This window comes from Chrysemys picta, chromosome 2, assembly GCF_011386835.1.
Source record: "Chrysemys picta bellii isolate R12L10 chromosome 2, ASM1138683v2, whole genome shotgun sequence".
NCBI classification, from domain to species: Eukaryota; Metazoa; Chordata; order Testudines; family Emydidae; genus Chrysemys; species Chrysemys picta.
In genome coordinates, this window is record NC_088792.1 from 15,531,575 (window position 1) to 15,554,903 (window position 23,329).

General features: G+C 40.9%; 1 protein-coding gene across 2 annotated transcripts in view; it reads right to left on the reverse strand.

Annotated features, from left to right (window-relative positions):
* Positions 1 to 2,052: 2,052 nt before the first annotated feature.
* Positions 2,053 to 23,329, reverse strand: part of WDR48 (WD repeat domain 48) — a 46,866-nt gene continuing 25,589 nt past the window's right edge. Inside the window, exons 10-20 of one of the 2 annotated variants that reach the window (XR_006176692.2) lie at positions 22,040 to 22,142; positions 19,801 to 19,898; positions 17,536 to 17,643; positions 16,958 to 17,054; positions 14,763 to 14,858; positions 11,517 to 11,622; positions 10,139 to 10,226; positions 8,699 to 8,775; positions 7,363 to 7,555; positions 3,860 to 4,046; positions 2,053 to 2,186 (exon numbers count right to left, since the gene is read on the reverse strand). Coding sequence is in view for 1 of the 2 variants with exons in the window: in XM_024100873.3 (XP_023956641.1) it covers positions 3,951 to 4,046; positions 7,363 to 7,555; positions 8,699 to 8,775; positions 10,139 to 10,226; positions 11,517 to 11,622; positions 14,763 to 14,858; positions 16,958 to 17,054; positions 17,536 to 17,643; positions 19,801 to 19,898; positions 22,040 to 22,142 (1,062 nt within the window). In the remaining variant the exon portion in view is untranslated. Of the gene's footprint in view, positions 2,187 to 2,569; positions 4,047 to 7,362; positions 7,556 to 8,698; positions 8,776 to 10,138; positions 10,227 to 11,516; positions 11,623 to 14,762; positions 14,859 to 16,957; positions 17,055 to 17,535; positions 17,644 to 19,800; positions 19,899 to 22,039; positions 22,143 to 23,329 lie in introns of those variants that run through there. The other variant, XM_024100873.3, reaches the window with a different exon arrangement.

The following is a 23,329-nucleotide window of genomic DNA, read 5'->3' on the forward strand; positions in this document are numbered from 1 at the left end:
TATCACAGTGTACCTGGTAGCAATATCAGCCCACCATCCTCCAAGTCAAGGTCACATGATATTCTCACATCCACCAGTAGCTAGGTTCCTCAAAGGCCTAGTTCATGTATTTCCTTCAGTCTAAGACTCCCTCTTTCCTGGGATGTTAATGTGATTTTTAACTAGATAGGTTCCCTTTCTCCCTCCTCTTTGAGCCCTTGGCATCACGCTGGCTACAGCATCTTTCAATGAAGACAGCCTTTTTAGTGGCAATCATCATCCCAAAGCATAGGGGAGATGAGGCACTTACAGCAAGGCCATCATACACTGTCTTCCACAACGTTACCCTTAACACCCATCCTCGTGTATCTTGAGATCTACTTCCATCTGAACCAGATAATCTACTTGTTTTCTTCCCTAAGCCAGATGGCAATCAATGGGAGGCTAGGCTGCATACTTCAGAAGTACTCTGGGCTCTATCCTTTTGCCTTGATAGAACCCAAACATTCAGGGTCTTACCTAGACTGTTTACTACTTTTGCAGATAGGGTTAACGGTCAAGCTATATTATCCCAAAGACTTTCAAAATGGGTCTCCAATTGCAATAAACTATATTATCTAGCTAGTTTAGACCTCTCCATCGAAGTCAGGTCAGAGCTCATTCAGCTAGAGTGCAGGTAGCATCCGTGGCTTCTCGAAGAGGTGTTCCAATCTGTGAAATGCGTAGGGCAGCTACCTGGGATCAACACATACCTGTACAAGACCCTATTCCCTTGTACAGGCATTTAGGTTGGATGCCTGTTGTGGCAGAGCCATCTTAGTTATTTAGATTCTGAGCATGCACCTTCTGTACATTAGGTTATTGCTTGCAAGTCACCAAGAGTTGAATACCTATGGACAATCACGTGAATAAAAAACAATTACTTAACTAAAATTACTGTAAGGTCTGAGATGTGTTGTCCATATATATTCCATGACCCATGCTCTTTTCCGCTAGTACGGAATCTGAAAACACCTGGATTCTGTACTTGTAAAGGCACTGTGAGACAGTTGGCCTCGCTCTGCTCTTTATGCTCTTGGGGACACGAGGGCATTCAGGGCTCAGTGCTAGCCAAAAGACAATTCTACCAAAAGATTCCTTACTCAAGTGTGTTGGGCACCAAGAGTGGAATACATTTAGACAGCACATCTTGAAGAAGTACAGTTGCTATAAGGTAAGTAGAAGTCTTTTTCTAGTCACGACAAGCAGCAACTATAGCCATTGCTTACATGAAAAAGGTGAAGACCTTAGTGTATTTGTAGATGTCTCAGTGGAATTTAGGAGCTGAAAATGGGAACATGTGACCAAGTCCGCTCTGCTGGCTCACCAGAGGTCCAAAGAAAAGGGTTTGGGAACCTCTGTCTAGGAAATTAAAACAAGCCACTCGTCTGTAAACTTTAGTTTGTGAAAATATGAATGCTGACAGCAAAAGGATTGTGAATTGCTCATTTAATGAGCTACACCTCATGTTTTAATGAAGGTAAACACTTGTGATTAATTACAATACAGTACCACCCTAGGGCCCCCACCCTCCATCAGGGTCTATAGCAAGTGAACTTGTTTGTAAACGTATTCTTGGGTAAAGGAGAGTTTAAACTCAGCTCTGCTGCCTCCTCCCATTGTACAGATGCTCGGGGTAAAGGGCTACTTTGGCAACAGAGTAGGGACAATGTCTTTGGGAAAACAGAGCTCTGCTCCCAGGGTCAGTAAGCCTGGGATGAACCACACGCTAAGGAGTCTTTTCCACTTTTTCCTGCTTATGTTCCCTTATTTTGTTTTCTTGTTGCAAGCATTATCCCTTGAGAGACAGCATATATTTTTTCCTGTAGTCACATTCAACCATCTTATGCTGCATTACAAAATCTGCATAAATTACTGTGTGCATTTCACTGCAATTATTTTTAAGCTACTGGGAACCTGACTGAGCAACTTCTTTAAAAATGAGAAAAGGATTTATATGTCCTTTGGGAAAAGGGTGAAAAAAAATGACAACCCCAGGGTTGCATAAGTGAACCAACGAATGATCAAAACAACTTTTAAATATTTTAACTAAAGCCTTTTATTCTGTACAACTGTGAAATACAGATCATTTACCCTTTTGGCATTGCAGACTCCCTTCAATCTTTCCTGAAACTGCATTATTGGGATGGTTGGAAGTGTAACCTTGGCTGATTTCAGACCAAAAAAAAAAAAAAAAAAAAAAAAAAAAAAAGAACGAATGAACGAACGAACTGGGAGCAGTTACAATGTATACAAAGGGACAGCAAGACAACCAGAAAGAATCACTGTCTGTTAGAACAAAGCATAGACCTCTGCTATTAATAAATACAATTCAGGACAATTTAGTAATAAAAGTTACACAGTTCTGCTAAACATTTTAATTCACAAATATCACTAAAAATGTGCAATATAGCACAATTGTGTCAAATGGAGTATGCACAGAAATGGGGCTTAAAAATTAAATTTGACTTTCGTTCAAGGAAGGGAAAAAGACATGCTAGCTTAATTCTTAACCATACCCTCTTGTTTAAGTGGTGACTTTGTCCAGGACATAATGTATTTGGATATTTTTCAAACAACATATGACAGTGGAAATGTTTTTTTTGTCATTTGATCACTATAAAATCCTAGTAAACTAATGTATCTGGGACTTTCTTTAGGCCCCAGCCTAAATCCTGATAGCAAAACACAGGAAGGGCAAGAGCACATGTCTCCTGAAGAAACTTGAATAAATATACTGCCCTCTGAAGGCACTTGTGCTTCTATTTCAGACAAGAATAATATTTTACACAATTTTGTGGTGAGGATTTTTAATTTGTTTTGGCTACAAATAGTCTTTTGGGACAGTCCCAAATTTTCTTGCCAAAAGCTGAAATGCTTCCCGCCCCAGTAAGTTAAACTTTATACAAGGCTACTATGAATATATGAAAGCCTTAGATTTTTAGAAAGAACATGAAAAGAAGATGTGAACAACTATAACAACAAAATCTGCATATAAAACTTGGGGGAAAAAGAACACAAATGCTTTTATATCATGGATATGAAATTTGCTGCTGACATCAACAAATAAAGTTAAAATTTTCAGAATGGTCTTAATTTTTTTTAACAAAATGCCACAGAAGTATAGAGCACAGTTTCTTGGAATTCCAACTAGCGTGTCTTTAAAAGAAGGACACAATGCAGGAAGAATTATATTTTTTAAAAAAATCTATTAAATTTTGCAAAACATGTTTATTCTATTATGATGCACAGCATCACTGGACTGACCCTGCTATAATATTTCTCTAGTATTCTTAATCTGAATGTCAATAGCTCTCTATAAGAACGTTTGAACTGCAGTATTAAAACAATTCTAATTATATTAACTTTTGACTTACAATTAAATGGGCTACTACTTTCAAGTGTGCAATAGCTTTTGGTGTTTTTTGAGATTTCTCTAAGTGGTAAAAATTATTTTTATGAATAACCTGTGAAAAATCATTGTAGGTAATGTACGAATGGAATGTATTAAAAAAAATACAATGCATGCATTATGAACATAGTGACTAATATGGCCAAAACAGTGTTTCATATCAAGCCTGAGCAGATGAAAATTTAATGCTCTGGAAAAAACAAACAAGAAGGAAGCAAAAGTCTGCACTGGATCATCATCTGTTCTCTGTACACCTCACATAACATGAACCACTAGGGACTTCTCATTTCACTTGCTGTGCCTTAACTAGGACAGACTTTAGTTTAAGTCATATAGATTTTTTTCCTCTATATTACAGATCTATTAGTCACTTCAATTATTAAATGTATACTCTCTGGTCCATACTGAGTCATTAGAAGTCTCATCTACCTTAGGGTTCAGTGGGCTTCTATAGTACTACTCTTGGAACCAGTACAGTAAGGTCAAGTAAATGAACAACCATTTGAGTCCATCATTCCTTTCACGTTGATTTCTGTCGGTAGTGAAGTGTCAGATCACCACCACTCTTCCATATGAAGTGCTTAACAGTTCGAAGGTCCATATTTGGATCCAAAACCTGCAGTATAAGAGAATTTATATTTTATTGCAGAAGACTGGTAGATATGTTAAATCTTTGGATGCTGGAAGTTTTGATTTTCAGACAAGCATATTCTAGGCTGACAAGTGGTACACCATACTAATGAGGACTGGGTGCCAATGGACTAACATACATTAGAGAGCACCAACAGCAGCATATATAGGCTTGGAATGATCATCAGTAAATGTCAGTAAACATCAAAATGTATAGATAGGCAAATAAGAAAAATGCTGCTGCTTGAGTCCCACTTTACTGTCTATAAAATCTACTGTAATACTGGTATTAGTGGAGTTGGAACAGGGGTGCCATTTAGGTGACTTTAACTTATTGAATTTGAACATCTACTGTCTTCCCGCCATTACTGAGACTATTACACTCCTTTCACTTGTGATCCAAGGAAGTTTGAAACCTGCTTCCAAAGTAGCAATGCCTCTTGCTGTGCTATTGCACATATTGCCACTAAATAATTTTACTACTAAACCTAACAGGCAATATAAAAATATGCTCTGAAGTTAGACAGATTTTGAACATGACTAGAAATGTAACAATATTCTAAACCCCATAGTTTATTTGCTTAGTTAATCTTAATGATGTTATACAGAAGTGCAATTACAGTTTATTGCAGATGAGCATTCTGATTGATATCAAATTCTAGGAGGCATACAATAGATGAAAATGTGAAATGATTTTTAAAACTAATTTGTTCCTAGTCTGGTTTTACAGCTTTCTAAATAATTTTGTCTGGAAGAGAGGTACACTCTACACAACACTCTAAACACTGGCATCCAACAAACATGAGTAGCTTAAGGCCCTCCTCAATGGAACTCTTCTTTAAAGCCTGTGATCTCCGAGAATAACAAAATACTGTCATCTGTGTTTACTATTCATATCAATATAGCTAGTATATGGTGAATATGATTATTAGCATGAGCAAGAGTTTGGAGTATTAGGCCGCAAAAGAGAACACAGTTCAACAACCAAAGTTCTGTGATCTTGCATTACCAAATGTCTATTTATCCACTGTGACAGGGTCAGGCCAGATGGCTACAGGAGAGTGTTCCTATTAGGAACCAGGCCGCCCGCCCACTGCTTAAGGACCTCCCCCCCCAGCCTAAGGGGAGGATTCACAGGGCCTGGAAACCAAATAATTCCGGGGGACAACTAATGAGATAACAGGAACGGGAGTAAGGTCAAAGAGTCAAACAAAGGGAACCTGACGGGGACACCAAGCAGAGAACCCCGGACAGGCCCCACTGTTCCTCGAAGGCGTCAAGGGAGCCAGCGGACGCTGCCCAGAGGAACTCTGCCCAGATGCGTGAGCGGATGGAGGATCGGAAATAGGCCCCACAGTCACAGGAGACCTCATCGGCCAACCTCCTCTCCCTGGTTTTATAGATGGCTGTTTTAGCCAGGGCCAGGAGGAGGTTGACCAGGAGGTCCTGTGGCTTTGTGGGGCCATGGATGGGGAGTGCAGATAAGGAAGTCAGGGGAAAAGTGGAGCCCGAAGCGTAACAAAATATTTGTGAGGAGCCAGAATAGGGGCTCCAACCTGGCGCACTCCAAGTAAACGTGCGCCAGGGTCTCTCTCCCTCACACCACAGAAGGGGCAGGTGTCCAGGACGGGGGTAAACCATGCCAAGTACATGCCTGTGCTCACGGCCCCATGAAGGAGCCAGAGAGTGTTCCTTTTTGAGTACCGGGATGTGGGCGAGCGCTAGTCCACTGCTGAAAGCCCCTCCTCCAGCCTAAGGAGGGGCTACTAAACCCAGAGCCCAACTGAGTGCGGGAGACAACAAAGGCAACAACAGGAACAGGCGTGGGGGTTAAAGGACCAAAACTAAGGAACCAGAAGGGGACACCAAGCAGAGAACCCCAGACAGCGCCCACTGCTCCTCAAAAACAGAGAGAGAGCCAGCGGCCGCTGCCCAGAGGAACTCTGCCCGGATACGTGAACGTATAAAAGAATGAAAACTGGCCCCACAGTCGCAGGCCCCCCTCCGCCAACCTCCTCTCCCTGGTGTTACGAATGGCCACCTTGGCTATGGCTAGGAGGAGGTTGACGAGGTGGTCCCGCGACTTCATGAGGCCTCGGATCGGGAGTGCATAAAGAAATAAGTGCGGGGAAAAGTGCAGCTAGAACCTCAATAAGAGGTTCTGGAGGAGCCGGAAGAGGGGCTGCAGCCTGGCGCACTGAAGGTACGTGTGCGCCAGGGTCTCCCTCATGCCACAGAAGGGACAGGCTTCAGGGACAGTGGTAAACCACGCCAAGTACATGCCCATGCTCACGGCCCCATGAAGGAGCCGAAGAGTGTTAGAAGGCAGATATATTAGTCCCAGATGAAGTATATCCCTTTTCCCTGGGTAAGGTAACAGGGGCAGTTCCAGAACAAGCAGGAACTTGCTGGAACCAATTAAGGCAGGCAGGCTAATTAGGACACCTGGAGCCAATTAAGAAGAAACTGCTAGAATCAATTAGGACAGGCTGGCTAATCAGGGCACCTCCGTTTAAAAAGGGCCTCACTTCAGTTTGTGGTGTGCATGCGAGGAGCTGGGAGCAAGAGGCACTAGAAGCTGAGAGTGAGAAGGTGTACTGCTGGAGGACTGAGGAGTACAAGCATTATCAGACACCAGGAGAAAGGTCCTGTGGTGAGGATAAAGAAGGTGTTGGGAGGAGGCCATGGGGAAGTAGCCCAGGGAGTTGTAGCTGTCGCACAGCGGTTCCAGGAGGCACTCTTGACAGCTACAGTCCACAAGGCCCTGGGCTGGCACCCGGAGTAGAGGGCAGGCCCGGGTTCCCCCCAAACCTCCCAACTCCTGATCAGACACAGGAGGAGTTGACCTGGACTGTGGGCTCCACCAGAGGGGAAGGTCTCTGGGCTGTTCCCCGACCCACATGGTGGATCAGCAGAGACTGCGGGGATTGTTCTCCTTCCTTTTCCCCATGCTAGCCGGTGATGAGGTTATCGGAGTAAAACAGCAGATTTGAGCCACAAAAGTGGCCAAACTGAGGGCTGCCATGAATCTCTGAGGCGAGCAAATCCGCTAATAAGCGCAGGTCTCACCAAGGTAGAGGAGAAACTTTGTCACACCACCCATGCTTTATATGCAAAAAGCAAAATAGTACTATCAGTTAACATTTGAGTTCATAACATAAAATCTAGTTTCAAAGGCATCTGTTTTAAAATAATTTACCTGTAGCACATTTTAAGAACAATACCTAGAGGTTCACAAATGATTTACTATTGATCATCATATTTTTGCAAGAAGGCCTAAATGAGTGCTTATGTCAACTTACCTGGTCCTGGCACAAGAGTTCAATCTTTTCTTCTGCTAACACAGCAATGTCCTCCTCTTTCTCTTGTTCTCCAGCTTTTTCATTATTGGAGGAGCTAGTTGTCTGAGATTCATTATCCAGGTTTATGATTTTCTCATAAACATGCTCCATCACTTTTCTGACCTGCAGCATGTCACTAGCTGACAATCGATCTCTGTACAAGGTAATTAAAAGTTGTGAAACACCAGATTTAGCCTTTCAAACACTTATCTTCACAGTATCATGTGCAATGATGTTTGCTATAGCAGTTATTTGTTCATATTACATTGTTTATAATCTAAAATAATATCTTTATAATAATGCCTTTATATAAATCAATGGTGAAGACTCATCACCATCTGGAATACTGTGTGCAGTACCAGGCACCTTATCTGAAAAGGATATTGCAGAACTAAAGGTTGTTCAGAGAAGAGCAACAAGAATGATCAAGATCTTGCATTGCAAAACTGAGATGAAGAGAGACTGAAAAGACTTGGAATGTTTACTGTAGAAAGGAGATGCATAATAGGGGAGATGATAAAAGTATATAAAATAATGACGTGTAAACAGAAGGGAGGTCAGGAATTTCTGTTTTCCCTATCTTATAACACAAGGGACATTCAATAAAAGTTAAAAAGGTAGGAAATTCGAACTGATAAAAGGAAATACTTTTGTGGGCAACATGTAATTAAACTGTGGAACTCATGCCACAGGAAGTCGTTGAGGCCAAGAATTTATCCAGATTCAAAGAGGGACTGGATGTTTATCTGAATATCAAGAATACACACAGTTGTCATAATTAAAAGACAGCAAACATTTTAAAAAAACAACTCATGCTTCAGGGCTCAAGCCAATCTCTAACTATTAGAAACCAGGATGACGTCTAACGTGAGGGGCAGGTTCTCCCAAGCCTGCCTACTCTGGTGTTTCTTACACCTTTCTCTGATTAAAGCATCTGTTTGAGATAGGATACAGGATTAGATAAGACATTGGTTTGATCCAGCCAAAAATGTTATGATACCAAGTCAAACCTCGTTATTAATACTAAGGTAAAACCTTCTAAAGTACAATTAATTTAAGCCACTGCCATTTACAACTACAATATCTCCTAGATCTTATAAAAATATTTTTATATCATCCAGTATAGCAGTAATTGTCCTGTAACACTAAATACCTTCTCTCCCAAGAATTGAGACAGCACGTCCAATGTTGTTCTCTGGATTAGCCAAGGGTACTGTTATTCTCTTTGGCATACCCTTTTACGAGTCTGCTAATATCAGTATCTCTGAAATATTAAGAGTCAAAAATATATACGTACTTTTTTAAAGTTTTTGCTCCTGAAGACGAATGAGGTTGAAGGTAGAAGGGAATCTTATTGAATTTGGGCATATTTTTCTAAAAGGAAACAAAATGTTACATTTAGTACCAATTGGCATCACAGAAATTATATTCACTTCATTATTTCCAACTGGAAAATGTGTTTACCTAATGTGAATTATTATATCAAATAAAAATGAGATTTTCTCTAGCACAACCATTGAGGACAACTTTTCTTTGAATTCCTTAAGCTTCTGAGGTGCTCAGATCTATCTGATGCAAGTCCTTTGTTTGCCTAGCTTTTATATAATTTGGAGCTCATTTCAGCAGAAGCAGGTCTGTGTAAAGTGTACAGCACTTCTATATGATTAAAAAGTCAAAACACTAAATATTTTGTTTAAAAAACGACTAAGTTTTAAAGAAGAAAGACTGAATATCTGGAATACAGCATCAGAAATCAGGTTTCTTAGAAGGTGATTTGTTAAGAAATTGAATCAAATTCCAGACACATGTGAAGAACACTTCACCCCAACCAGGCTACGAGGGACATTTAGTATGGTTCTAACTCAAAAAATGCACCTTTTCTTCTCTTGGACTCCCCCAAATTCATCTTATTTCAGTATGCCAGCAAGCGACACCCCAGTAGACACTATGTTGGTCATTTCCCCGTCAACCAGGAGACCCCATGAAGCTGGCTTGTTTGACAGGAAGCCAAGGTGGTGTTTAAGATAGAGATCTTCACAGGCCTAATTTTAAAACCTGACCCAGACCCAAACTGACAATGCTGAGTCATTTTCAGAACTGATGCAACCTGAACCCAACACTTTCCCCCCCAAACCTGTCAGCACCGTCAACCAGCACCTGGAGGCTGTGATTTGTCAGCATGCTTACTTCATTGCACAGTAGCAGCAGCCAGCAGAAGTGGGGCACACAGCTTCTACCATGCCAAGCCCACAGGCGGAAAGCAGTTGGAGACCGAACACAGACATGGGGAGTGGCAAGCCCCCACTAGGCTAAGTCCCATGTGACACTGCTGACATAGGTTTGGGGGTGGGGAGTGTTGGGTTTGGGTTGGTTCTGAAAATGACAAATTGACACTCCTGGATTGGGTTTGAGTCAAGGCCAGGCTTTAAAATTAGGTTGAAGGAGACCTCTATCTGACACATCACTCTGGTTCCTATTGGTTTATGGAACATAATTAAGCGCAGTGCATGCTGGGAAGTAGGGATTTACAATGGGCAGGTGCCAGCAACCTGTAGTGAGGCTGAATTTCAATGGTATATGAGAAGAGTGTTTTGAGCTAGTAATGCCTTGAATACCCCATTAGGTCTGATTACTGAAGATATTCAATATACATTAACTTGAGATGCTGGAGTCTAGTTAAATTCCTTTGCAGTTCACCTTTAAAAGAAGGGGAAAGTCTATACCTAATGACACTTACATCCACAGTGATGTCAATTACCCATTGTGGCACAGTTTCATTAAGCAGCATAGATTCAGTTTCACCACCTGAATCCCGACATAATAATCTAAAATATACAGAAATGAATTTCATAAATACATTTCAGCATTGAGAAGAAAATTGCTGTACAGCACATAAATTACAGAACCTAAATGCAAAGATCAAAAAAGTGTGCACAAACAGTGATAGGCAAATACAGATATTAGTAAAATAATCAATCTGTTAATCAGATGAAAAAATAATAGTTCCATAACCACCAGTTAAGCAACATTAGTGTTTTAGGGATTTTGTTTAAATGAACTTTAAATTCAAAATAAATTGTTTAAAAAAAACCAAACAAGTATATACATTCTAGCAGTTTTGGGCTCCAATCCTTCAAGTTTGATGTGTATGGGTGTACCCTTGCCCTTGTGTAGAGCCCCACTGATTGAATGGAACTTTTCGTAGACATAAGCATCTGCCAGTGCAGATCAAACTGAAGGGTTGGAATCCTTAGTTACAATTCAAAAGGATTAAGAGCTGCGGGAATGGGGTTCATTTTAAAGTGAAAATGTATGCTCATTTTACTTGAATGACCTGTGATCTGAAAGTTACACTGCTCCCATGCTTGGGATGTGCTATATTCAGTTCTGGAAAACGAAGAAACCTAGACTGAAAACTAGTCTTAATTTAAGAACAGATATATTCGGTTACCAGGGATAAACATGAATGCTTTATGACATTCAAAAGCCTGGCATCCCAGGGATATTCATCATGATATATTAGGTGCTAAAGTCATGCTGGAATCAAAGTGGTGTAAAAGACAAGATGGATGGTAATCAGAGTGGCATGATAAGATCTCATATTACTTGACTGGTCAGACCTAAGAGCACTCTGATAGACCAGCAAATACACTTTTAGGAGAAGTTCCCCAGACCGGCGGATCAGAAGAAAAAAAAAAAAAAAAAAATCTCACCCCTGCAGACTAACACTGCAGCACCATAATAAAAGACAATTATACATTAAGCCCTGCTAGAACTTAAAGGGGTATATTAAATAGTTTTAGGAGGAAAATGAATCAGCTTTTGGTTGCCATTAACTGGTCTATAGGAAGGATGGTGTACAGGAAGTGCTCTCAGAGCTATAAATCAGCAAGTCCTTGTAAGAGTTACTGTACAATTCATGACCTTGTAATGCACCATGTCTTGATGATTTGGAATCTAGATGTTCCTAGTCTGACTATGGAATGATATTATCAGCCACAAACCAACTTTGTATGGTCAAGCTTCTATTTCCTGGACATTGATTAATTTCTGAAATTGTCCAAAAAAAATAATTCTATTGCTTTAGCCACACTGCATTCTCTGAATTTCTGTACCTGAACAAAGTGCGTCCTCCAGCTTCACCAAAGATAACTGGTGTATGCGGTGGTACCTGAAAGTATCCATTTCCTTTCTGTACTCTGTTCTCCTGCTCACCATTCACTATGGAAAAATATACACCAAGACTATATACCTAGTTTTAGAGCCAAGTATACAGACTAACACAAGTTATTGTCTTTTTTCAATACAGTGATGAATTAAAAAAAGGAAATAAACAAAACACATGCAAAGATGAAGTGTTGATTTCTCATAAACCAGAATTTCCAACACTTAAATATTTCATGAGAAATACCAAAGCACAATTACTACATTATAACTTTGTAGGAGGCAGATCTCAAATGTCTGATGTACAAGACAATAGGGGCCATGAGTGGGACATTGATTTACTATCAGTTTTCCCCAGTTTCTGAGCAATACAGAGGTGTAAGTATCTGAGGGAATTGAATGACCCTTACTTTAGAGGTGAGCAAGAAAAAGCATCATTCTGCAAAGGCAATTATTTTACATCCAAAGCAACGTCTTAACAAGCATCGTCTTTGCTTTCCCACGTAACTACCACTCTGAAACAGAGGACCAGGAGAACTTGACAGAGACATCTTGATTTCACTGCACTGTACATTCCATTAATTATTGATCAGGTTCACGTCTATGGACTATACAACTAGAAGTGACCAATGACATTTCAAATGCAGAGGGTCAGATTAAAAGAGCAGTATTGGTGATTCACTTGTTACAGACTGACTACAGCTTTCAAAATGAAATTATTTGATAAATAATAATTATTTTGCAGTGCAATGTAAAGTTCTCTGAAAAATGTAGGCAAAAACTGTTTGGGTGCAATCCCTTTCAGTCAGAAAAGAACCCAGACTTACTATGTGGTATCTGAAATCCACCAATTACCAAATTGTAATGTTCTGTTGAACGCTACAACATACAGTACCAGAAAATTGAATAATATGGGTTCCTGTGGATCATATGAGTTCCAAAAAGACTGCTTAGCTCATTTATGAGCAAAGCATAAAATAAATGGAGGATTAGAATTCATAGCCAAGAGTAGAGTCTAGAGATAAGACTATTGTATATTCCCATGCCCGGAGCTCATCAGAAACAAAATAAAATCATTCTAGAAATTAGAAGGGAGAAATTGGGGGGTTTTAGAAATTTCTTTAAAATAATTTGGTGTTACCCCCCTGAATTATTTTTAAAAAATCAAACTCTTTTTTGGAAGCAGTGGAAATTTCAGCTTAAAAAAAAAAAAACCCACTGGAAGTAAGGTAGGGAATGGTGCTACCTCAGCATGCATCAGGACCCTGTTCTCAAATGCTTCATAAACACAACATGGATGCCAAGAGACATCCCTTTTTGTTAATAAGCAGATTTCAAACCCGTGTCCTCCAACTTATTTTCCACAATGCTGACTCCAGCGAAACTATGAACACTTTTCTCCCTGAGTTTTTTCCCAGACTACAAAATTAATGAAGTATTTTATTACTAAAATAGTTAGTATTCAGCTTGCCTATCCACAGTCTGTGTGTGGTCCCTCAGCTCTCTATTAACAATATCACTGATCCAAGAGACCCCCAGTGCACTTTTGATTTCCCAAGCCACTAGTAAGTATTTGCTTTGTATTGTTAAATTTTAATATTTTAAGAGCAAATTTAGAACCTAGTTTTACAATACTTATTTACCTGACTAGTCCTAGTAAAGTACAGTACTATTCATGAGTCTATAGAAGAATCATGTCTCTAATACCTGGAAAGTTTGTAAATTGCCACTCCTTATTCTTCCCACCTCAAGACTAAGGGCTTGTCTACATTACTGCTTAAGTTGATGCAAGTTATGTCGCTGAGGGGTGTGAAAAAACCACCTCCCTGAGCAATGTAACTTACATTGACTTAACATGGTGTCTACACCGCACTATACTGGTGGGAGAACATGCTCCCGTTGACGTAGCATGTCTTCACCAGATGCGCTAAGTTGACGCGGCTGCATCAATCGCAGTCGCGCCAATTTAGCACGGTAGTGAAAACAAGCCCTTAAGCCTTCTAAATACACAGCACAGGAAGTAACAATGCAAGAGCCCCAAAAATAGCCTAACAGAGTGCCTCAACCCCATTCTGAGACCACACTGTGAGTGAAATAATAGCTAAACCCACATAATCCATAGGAACATAGGACTGGAAGGGACCTCCCAAGGTCACCAAGTCCAGTCACTTGCTATAACAAGCAATTTCATCATATAATCCCATTCATAATTTTATCAAACTGCATCTTAAACCGAGTTAGATTGTCCCAACTACTCCTATTGGAAGGTTGTTCCAGAATTTCACTCCTCCAATCATTAGAAAACTTTTTTCCAATTTCCACATTAAATTTATTCCAACACATGATAAGGATTTCAGCTGAAGGCCAATCTGATAAAAGAGCCAAGAGATTACCAAAACTAATAGTTTTGTAAGGTAAACATCTGTAAGACATCTGACTTTAAACCACCTCATTTTATGATGACCATTAAATAGCCAATGGACACCGAAAACTTTTGAATTGCTTTGGCCCTGGCTGGATGTGAACTTGTGTCCCAGTGAAAGGCTCTACCAATCAGCTTCCAAGCCTTTGAGCTACAGTTTCTCTTATTTTCTGCCAAATCCACCCACCTATCTTGTTTGCCATTTACATAACCCTGTTATTAACCTCACCTTTCCTTTGTAGATTACTCCAGAAGGTAGCCTCCTGGGTCAGTACACAATTCTATTTTCAACACCCATTCAGTATAACACATTCCAACAAACATGACTGCTATTTATTAGTTTATACTACCCAGTAATGTCTACAAGCAAATTAGGCAATGTGCCCTAGACACTTACGCAGAAAAGCATAACTGAATTACTCCCATTCCTCTGCCCTGTCTAGAACTTAAGGAATTTATTCTCTCCCTTAAAAGCCCAGCCTCTTAATTTTACCAGAATTTTTTTTTCCACTGCCAACTAATAGCATTTCTGTAAATTCACCCTCAATGCAGAATCAGCTTTTCAATTGTTTCCTCTTTATTGTGGAGTTCCAAAGGCTTTTAAACAGCACTATTGTCAGTGGAGGAGTGCTACTTGAAACATTCCAAAGCAATGTTATATTAAAGCTATTGTACGTGTAGAGACAACTGTAAAAACTCTCATAAAACAAAACAGCTATGAATGATAGAGACAAAAGGACTGAAAGATTCCTATATCGTACAGGTGAACACTAACCATGATTTATTTCATTTTCCTCTTCATCCATTGGATTGATGTGTGTTCTAGGCCAATACTCTAGAAGAGCTTGTAGTAGAAGCCCTCCAAGATTCACTATAACACATGATTAAAAACACAGAATACAATAATGTAAAATCACTGACACATATAGCCAGTTTAGAAAAAAAGACAACTCTCCATGTTTTTAATTCACAGCTGGTTAATATAAGCCAATTGTTCGTATTTCTTATCAAAGCTTAAGAAGTTAATGCAAGAGAAATTAAATATTTTAAAAAAACGTTAGGTCCCAATTCTGCAATGAACTCCATGCTGGCGCTGAGGTCCACTGATGTGGAGTTCATCTCAGGGTCAGGGGCTTAGGCACAGATCCACAAATGGAGCTAGGTGTCTAACTCCCACTGTAATCCTCAAAACCCTGGCTACTAACCCTGAAGGTGCCTAAAATCCTTTGGCACCTAAATTTCCAATAAAGTCTTTATGACACCTAAGTTTCTGCTTCTGGGTACGTGCACTGCTGCCTCACTCGAAGAGCCTGAATACCTATCTCATGCCTAAGCCCCAGAAGGATCTTTGAACCATGTGAAACTAGGCATTCCTTTGCCTAACTTGATGGCTGGACCCAATCTGGTGGACATGCTCTGAGCACATTAATTCCAAACAAAACTGCGAGGGGGAAAGGAGGAAGAGGCACCTGCAGCAACCACCCTAACCTTTAGTCCAGGGGTTAGGGCAGTGTTTCCCAAATAGTTGATCCCAATCCACCTGTGCGTTATGGGAAAGTTTTAGATGGTTGCCACATCCAGGGCCAGATGAACTTGTCACTTGACCCTGACCTAGGCAAACATACACTCCACCTGGCCTGGCCTGGCCAGGCCAGAAAGCCTCAGGTGGGGGTGGAGAGAAGAGGAGGAGACTGGTGAGCAAGCCTGCCTTGACCTCATCCCACAGTGGGGCTGGGCCCAGTTCCCCACTCTGGTTGTTGCGACCTGGCACACGAGGCTGCAGCAACCACTCAGGTTTGGCTTGGCCAGCGCCCCCTCATGAGAGACTGAGTGGTGCTGAGACCTCGAGCATCAGGTTGCACAGGGCAGGAGAGCTTGCCCTTCAACCCCAGCCCCACCCATCTAGGTCTCCCCTCTATGCTGGGCCAGGATTAGGGTTGTGGTAACAGGGCAGAGGGTGCATATACGTAAATGATGGGTCACAAAAGAAAAACAAAGCTGTTGGTGGGTTGCCTTTGGTAAAACATTTGGGAACCAGTGGGCTAGGACGCTCACCTGAGACATGAGAGAACCCTGTTCAAATCTTCTCTTCTCTCAAAGCACAGGGGGGAATTGAACCGGAGTCCCCCATTTCCTGGGTGATTTCACTAACCACTGGACTAAAGGTTATACGGGTGGCTGCCACTTCCGATACCCTCCCCACTCACACACACCCCCTCGGGCTTTTGCATGGACTTAGGTGTGTGCTGCCATTCTTCTTGTAAGAAACAGCTTAGATGCCTGACTCCAAGAAGGGATCTACAGCTAGGAATCCTAAATGGAGATAGGCACCTAATTCCCTTTGACGGACAGGGCTTAGGACACACCTTTTTTCTTGGCATCTGCTACTGGCTAGCTTAGGTAGCTCCTCACCTAGCACTATGGCTTTTGTGGATCCCATTCCTAGGTGCCTAACTCTCTCCATGCACTAAGCAGGGAGTCCTGTGTCCAACTCTGGTTTGTGGATTCCACTGGGAGCACCCTAGAGGTTAGGTGCTCCCGTGCTCTGTGTTGCAATGCCTAAGTTGTTTTGTGGATTTGGACCTTAAGTCTTTAGTCTTACAGAAAAAGCTAATTTTGCTATAATGCCCGTCAGCTTGAATTGTTTTTAACAATTATTTTAAGATACGAGTTTATTACAATATTATTCTCTAGTTCAGATCTTTCATGTAATAATTCCAGTCTAGCATTTTTCATTTTGCTTTTTGAAGGAAAATGAAATGGACAAATGAAATAGACAAAGTGAACACAAGATTGCCATTATAAAGCATCTCAGTGCATTTTCATTGGAGAGTCATTTGGAAGATTTAGTCTCAAGAAAAGTGGGGAAGTCCAAGCAAGCACAAAATTACCATCTACCAGAAATGTACTAATTTATGTAACGGGGTTTTGTATTGTTTGAATGAAATGTTAATTTCAATTAAAACTCACATTTTGGATCAGATCCATCTGGACTGCTAAACCCAGCATCTTTTGCTGAGACCCAAGCTGCAAAGCAGTCACTCTCATCTAAAGTAATTGTCAACATCTGTCAAAAGAAGACCATTGGGAGGAATACAATATGAATATTGTATTAAGAATCCTGCAGGTTTCTTTTATATATACACCGAAGACACACTAAACTGCAACTACAAAATATGGCAGTGTTTGATTATACACAGACTGTCTACAAACACTCCATTGGTCAAATTTTATTACCTTAGTAATTGCAGTGTACAAGATTAGTTTAAACCAACATTATCTCCTTACAAAGAATTCTGTAATTAACTACTTTTCAAGTTATCAAGATCCAAGAAGCATTCACTGACATGTTGATTGAAAGATAAATTATACATCAGATAATCAAAATATAGTTTATGCCACAGACACATTAAATTAAATTTTAGAGTCAAAGCTTTATATGGCTCACAGAAGGGTTGCTTAATAAAGTGTATATGTGAATGCTTTCATGAATGGTCATATGAAATGACAAACGCCCAAATTAGGAAAGAATTTAAGTTGTGTCTTACCCCAGTTTTTAAGTCTACTGAGAACCAGTTTGGCACATACACCATTTTAAATCTCTTCTTAATTTCTTCTTCAAAATCTACTTTCCCAAGGTCTTCAACTTTACATGCCTGTACACCAGAATATTAAAAAAATGTGGAAGTTTCTTAATACTGAATATGCAGTCATATCCACTGTTAAAACCTTTAATTTGCATATCAGAAATTGTATGCTAAGTAAGCTTTTTATTTTTCTTGATAGCTTGATGCCACTGCCCTCCAAACACTAAAACAGAGAAGTATGGAAGCACTACTTCAAAACAACGAACTTCTTCCCCAGTGTTGAACGTTGCCTTGCCTTGAACTGTAGTTCATTTAAAAAAAATAAAAACTTTGACTGAATCAAAGAAAAAAGGAACAGAATGAATATTAATACTATTCATTACAAGTTCAGCATCTACTAGTTCTATAAAAATGATACTCTGATAGTGGTATTTATTGATCTATTGACAAATTAATACAAAAATGGATTTTGAAATGCTCTCTTTATTTTTAACTTCCTTTTTAATCTGAAAGAATTACTTACCTGTTCTTAGACTTGCCAGTAAAGACACCCTCCTCTCCTCCCCCCACTACTGGAGTGCACCTGCACGCTAAGTTTGGAACCTCTAGTAAGGTCTGAGCAGTGCTATGGCTCTAAGATACTCTCTTGAGTCATGGAAAACTCTGGTATAAGACATGACCCTCCCCCCACCAAAACCATCATTTACTCTCAGTTCCTTACACTCTCTCAGAATCGAATGTAGGTTCCAGGCAGTAGGGATGGAGGGTGGAGTCATAAGTGAGTAACTCTTCTCTCTTTGCTTTAAATATACTCAGTACAGATCCCCAGTTTTAAAGTGGACTGAATCTATAGAGAAACTTCTTGTGAGCTAGTGGGTATCCCAGTCCCTGAAGGCAAGGTGCATTCAACTACGTTTAGGGCATGCCTTTGGAATGTTCCAATAGAGAAATATGTAAAGATGCTATCAGGTGCTCAGTTCATCCTTTACGCAACACTGATCTCTGGACTTGGCCAAGAGATCTAATGCCCACCTCAGGAGAGCAGTTGTCTATAGTTGCGCGATTAGATAGCCTCCTCATCAATTTCCTACTGCTAGTGAATCTCCCCAATTTGTACTGACAGTCTACAAAGGGAGAAAGAAAAGTTACTCACCTCTCTCTGGAATTCTTCAAGCAGACTGTTATTACAAATACACTCTTCAACCTCCATCCCTGTTTCTTCAGTCTATAATGGATTCTAAGGCACTGTAGGGTACCGCACTTTGTTATAGAACCTTGTCTGGAGCATTCCATGTATCAAGAGAAAACGCCAATTTCTCAAAAGCACTTACACGCCTTAAAAGCCCATATCCCACTGACTTTTGGAGAGACTTAGGAGCCTAAGTGCCGGTCACTTTTGTAAATGGAATTCAGGCATTTTTGAAAGTGTTACCAAAGATCCAAGCAGATCCCACAACAGTCAGGTTTTTTAGAAGGTATATGCAAAAATATGCAACCTGAACTGGCATTTCCTGATTTGTGCTGTTTATTGATGATAATTAAGGATAAGATTTGGTCATGGATATTTTTAGTAAAGTCACAGAGAGGTCACGGGCAATAAAGAAAGATTCATGGAAGCCCATGGCCTGTCCGTGACTTTTACTAAAAATGTCCATGACAAAATGGGGAGCTCAGCTGTGGGGCCCCCACATCACCCACAGTGGCTAGGCAGCTGCAGGGGCCCACTTGGAGCTCCGTGGGCCCCTGCTGCCTGGGAGGGCCCCCGCAGCAGCTGGGAGCCACGAGGAGCCCCCACCGTCCGCAATGGCTGGGAGCTGTGGAGGCCCCACACAGCTCCTGGCCACCGTGGGCTGAAGTCACAGAGGTCACTGGAAGTCATGGATTCCATGACTTCTGTGACCGCCGTGAAAAAATCATAGCCTTAATGATAATGTTTTAACTGATGTCCATCTGTTTCCCTCCCCCCATGCATTGTTATTGTGTTCAGTGTTTTATTTTAAAGACAGAATTTTAAACACATTCATGTAAGAATGAACAGTAATGCAGCAGAAGAGACAAATATCATCCCTTATCAATGAGAGTCTTTAAAAAATACTTGTACTATGTTTTGTGGCACAATGAGGATCCTATTTTCTCCAATCATCACCTCACATGCAGACAAATAGCAAAGGAAACAGAAGACCAGAAATCCATTAATACATGTCTAATCCAAAATTTTACACTTACCTTCAATACATCCCAGTATGCCACATTATTATTTGTATCTTTGGTTAATATACGTCTCTTGTCATTAAGAATGTGGCACTGAATAATACTAGCACCCCCTAGCAGTTATAAAGAAGACATAAAGTCAGCAATGCCTTTTCATTTAATTAAAAAAAACAACAACGTTAGACTGCTACAAAAGTAGGGGCTATTCCTCAGCTCCACCAATGTGGCATGAAACTATTTCAGCACATAATGAATATATGGCATATATGCATATCTACATCTGTTTGAACAATGATGTTGATATATTGTACAGTCAATTGCTTAACCCACTTTGGGTTGTTATGAAATATACTCAAAAGATAAAATAACCAATTTCAGTCAAGTTTATTGCTATACAGCAGGGGTTCTCAAACTTCATTGCACTGCGACCCCCTTCTGACAACAAAAATTGCTACGTGACCCCAGGAAGGGAGACTGAAGCCTGAGCCCCACCATCCCAGGTGGAGGGGGGCCAAAGCCCAAACCCTGCTAACCTGGGCGGGGGAGGCAAAGCTGAAGCCCAAGGACTTCAGCCCCAAGTGGGGAGCCTGTAACCTGAGCCCTGCTGCCCAGGGCTGAAGTCCTTGGGCTTTGGTCCCGGGAGGTGGGGTTTGGGCTTAGGCTTCAGACCCGGCAAGTCTAACACCGGCCCTGGTGACCCTACTAAAATGGGGTCATGACTCACTTTGGGGTCCCAACCCACAGTTTGAGAACCGCTGCTATACAGCAGTGATAATATAATACAGGAAAAAAGTTCTATACAGAGACTATAAAATGAGCTTGATCCAAAGCCCCTTGAAATCAATGGAAATGTCCATATTGACTTCAGTGGGCTTTAGAGCAGGTCTTATGTCATTTATAAGCTTTAACTATGACAATGATTTTGAAATTATACTTAACAGGGAGCAGTATTTGATATTTATCTGAAATAACTAATCACATTTCCAACTCTTAATCACTCACAGATCTTACATTATGGTCATAGTTAACAAAGTACCAATACAATAACCCTAAAATCAAAGGCGGAGAAGGGTTAGTGAATTTTTTGTTTAATTATATTGTTCACCTCACAAGCTAAAAATATGCCTGACACACACAGTTGTAGGATACTATTATACAAAACATGCTATTTTCTGTAGTTCAGGTTATAGCAGAGACAAAATACCAAGGCATTCATGCACTTAATTTATTATAACTTTATTAAAATGTCTTCTCTGAATATAAAAAGTTAAAATTTTTAGCATCTAAAAAGTATTTTTTTAGCTAAATTGCCCTGGTTATGATTGACATGTATATTTATCCATCTTCACATGTGGTTTGGTCATATCGTTTATCTAAGGTACTTAAATGCATATAAGGCACTCAATCTTTAATATATTTATCCTCACTACCCCTGTGAGGTAATGTAAGGAAGTAGTATTATGCCCATTTTATAGAGACTAAGGGTATATCTACACTTCAGGAAAAGCTGTGTTTTTAACTGAGGTTAGCTAACTCAGGTTACAGTAGCAGTGAAGACACAGCAACTCTGCTTTTAACTCAGGTCAGCAGCTCAAGTTCAACCCCAGGTTTCCTTATAGGCTTTATCTTGAGCTGCTAACCCAAGTTAAAAGCCAGGCTGCCACGTCTTCATTGCTTCAGCATTAGGGAACTTGAGTTAGCGAACCCAAAAACCACACTTTTTTTTCTGCAGTGGAGACATATCCTAAGAGAATTGCCCAAGGAAGACTGTGATGGAGCAGGGAATTGTACCCAAGTCTCCAGCATTCCTGGCTAGCACCCAACCCATGGGGCTGGTCCCTTATTTTCTCAAAGGCCTTGACCATCAGCTCTGATAGACCAAATTAGAATGAGCAACTGGTTTGAATGGGTGATATCTAGAAGAGCCGTCTCCCAAACCCCTCCCATTCCAACACATTCCCGCCCCACTAAGTTTATAAGAGAACAGTTTAAATGCTTTTAGTGGAAATTTCTGTTGTTGTTCTTCCACTTAATGTTCACATACCATACTAAATTTTTATATTGCAAAATTTTCATATTGCATTTTCAGATAAATATGGGCCTGATCCCGGTCCCCATGAAGACAATGGAAAGGCTCCAAAAGAATTTTATGTGCTTTGGAACAGGTCCCGTATTTGTCACGCTACCCTCTTCACCTGCCATTTTTGCTAGCAATATTAATCATTTTTTGAGATGTTCTGAAAGATCCGTTTACCTTTGATAACTTGGTCAGGCTGTGTACAAAGAGGCGTTATAGGATTAGTACAATCATTGTCATAGTCCCCAGAAGCTCTAAAATTATGAATTCCCTTCAAAGTCTAAAAGAGGAGACAAAAGCATGACAGTCATAATTTGCAGAGATCATTAAAACCTATGAACACGGCTAGCCAAGGTGAGTGAGGTAATATCTTTTATTGGATCAACTTCTGTCAGTGAAAGAGACAAGCTTTCGTGCTAACCCAAAAGCCTGTCTCTCACCTCATACAAGTCCACTCAATCCTACTTCTTGTTCAGCCAATCGCTAAGACAAACAAGTTTGTTTACATTTACAGAAGAGAATACTGCCCGCTTCTTCTTTATAAGGTCACCTAAAAGCCAGAACAGGCGTTCACATGGCACTGTTGTAGCCAGTGTTGCAAGGTATTTACGTGCCAGATACGCTAAACATTCATATGCCTGTTCATGCTTCAACTTCTAGGCTTTAAAGTTTTATATTGTTTTGTTTTTGAATGCAGATGTGACGTAGAGGGGATTTTCCCTTATTATATTATATGTGAGCCTATGTGAGTCTTATTGTTTTGCATGAATGCGGTGTGTGCCTCAGTTTCCCTGTGTATTGCACCAATGTCTAGGTGGTGGGAATAAGGGTGTGTGACTTTTTTGCGGGGCTACTCCAGCTGCCTGAATGGATGCTCTGGCCGCCCCTTCGTAATCTGAGACCCAGGCGGGGGATGCGACCAGGTGACTCTTGGCCCGGAAAGCGAGACAAAGGCAGAGGAGGAGCAATGGGCAGGGCAGGGGCAAGGCAGCTGGAAGTGAGTCAGTCTCAGCTGGCTTGGGGCACAGGGGGAGGACCAGTGCGCAGGCTCTGGCCTCCCCTCCCCCCCAAGATGGACTTGGATGAAAGTCACTGATTTCTATGCTAGCAAGTTCTGTTCTACGCTGTGTTCCTGTCGACTAATAAACCTTCTGTTTTACCGGCTGTCTGAGAGTCACGTCTGACTGCAGAGCTGGGGTGCAGGGCCCTTTGGCTTCCCCAGGAACCCCGCCCGGGCGGACTCGCTGTGGGAAGTGCACGATGTGGAAGGGGATGCTGAATGCGCGAGGTCAGACCCAGGAAGCTCGAAGCTGTGTAAGCTTCTTGCCCTGGAGACAGTATGTTCAGAGAGAGGAGGCATGTTCCTCCAGAGTCCTGACTGGCTTCATATGGTGTAGTTCCAGAGCATCGCCCCGATGACTCCAGGACAGCAGTTATGTAAAAATAAATTCTACATCTGTAATTTGC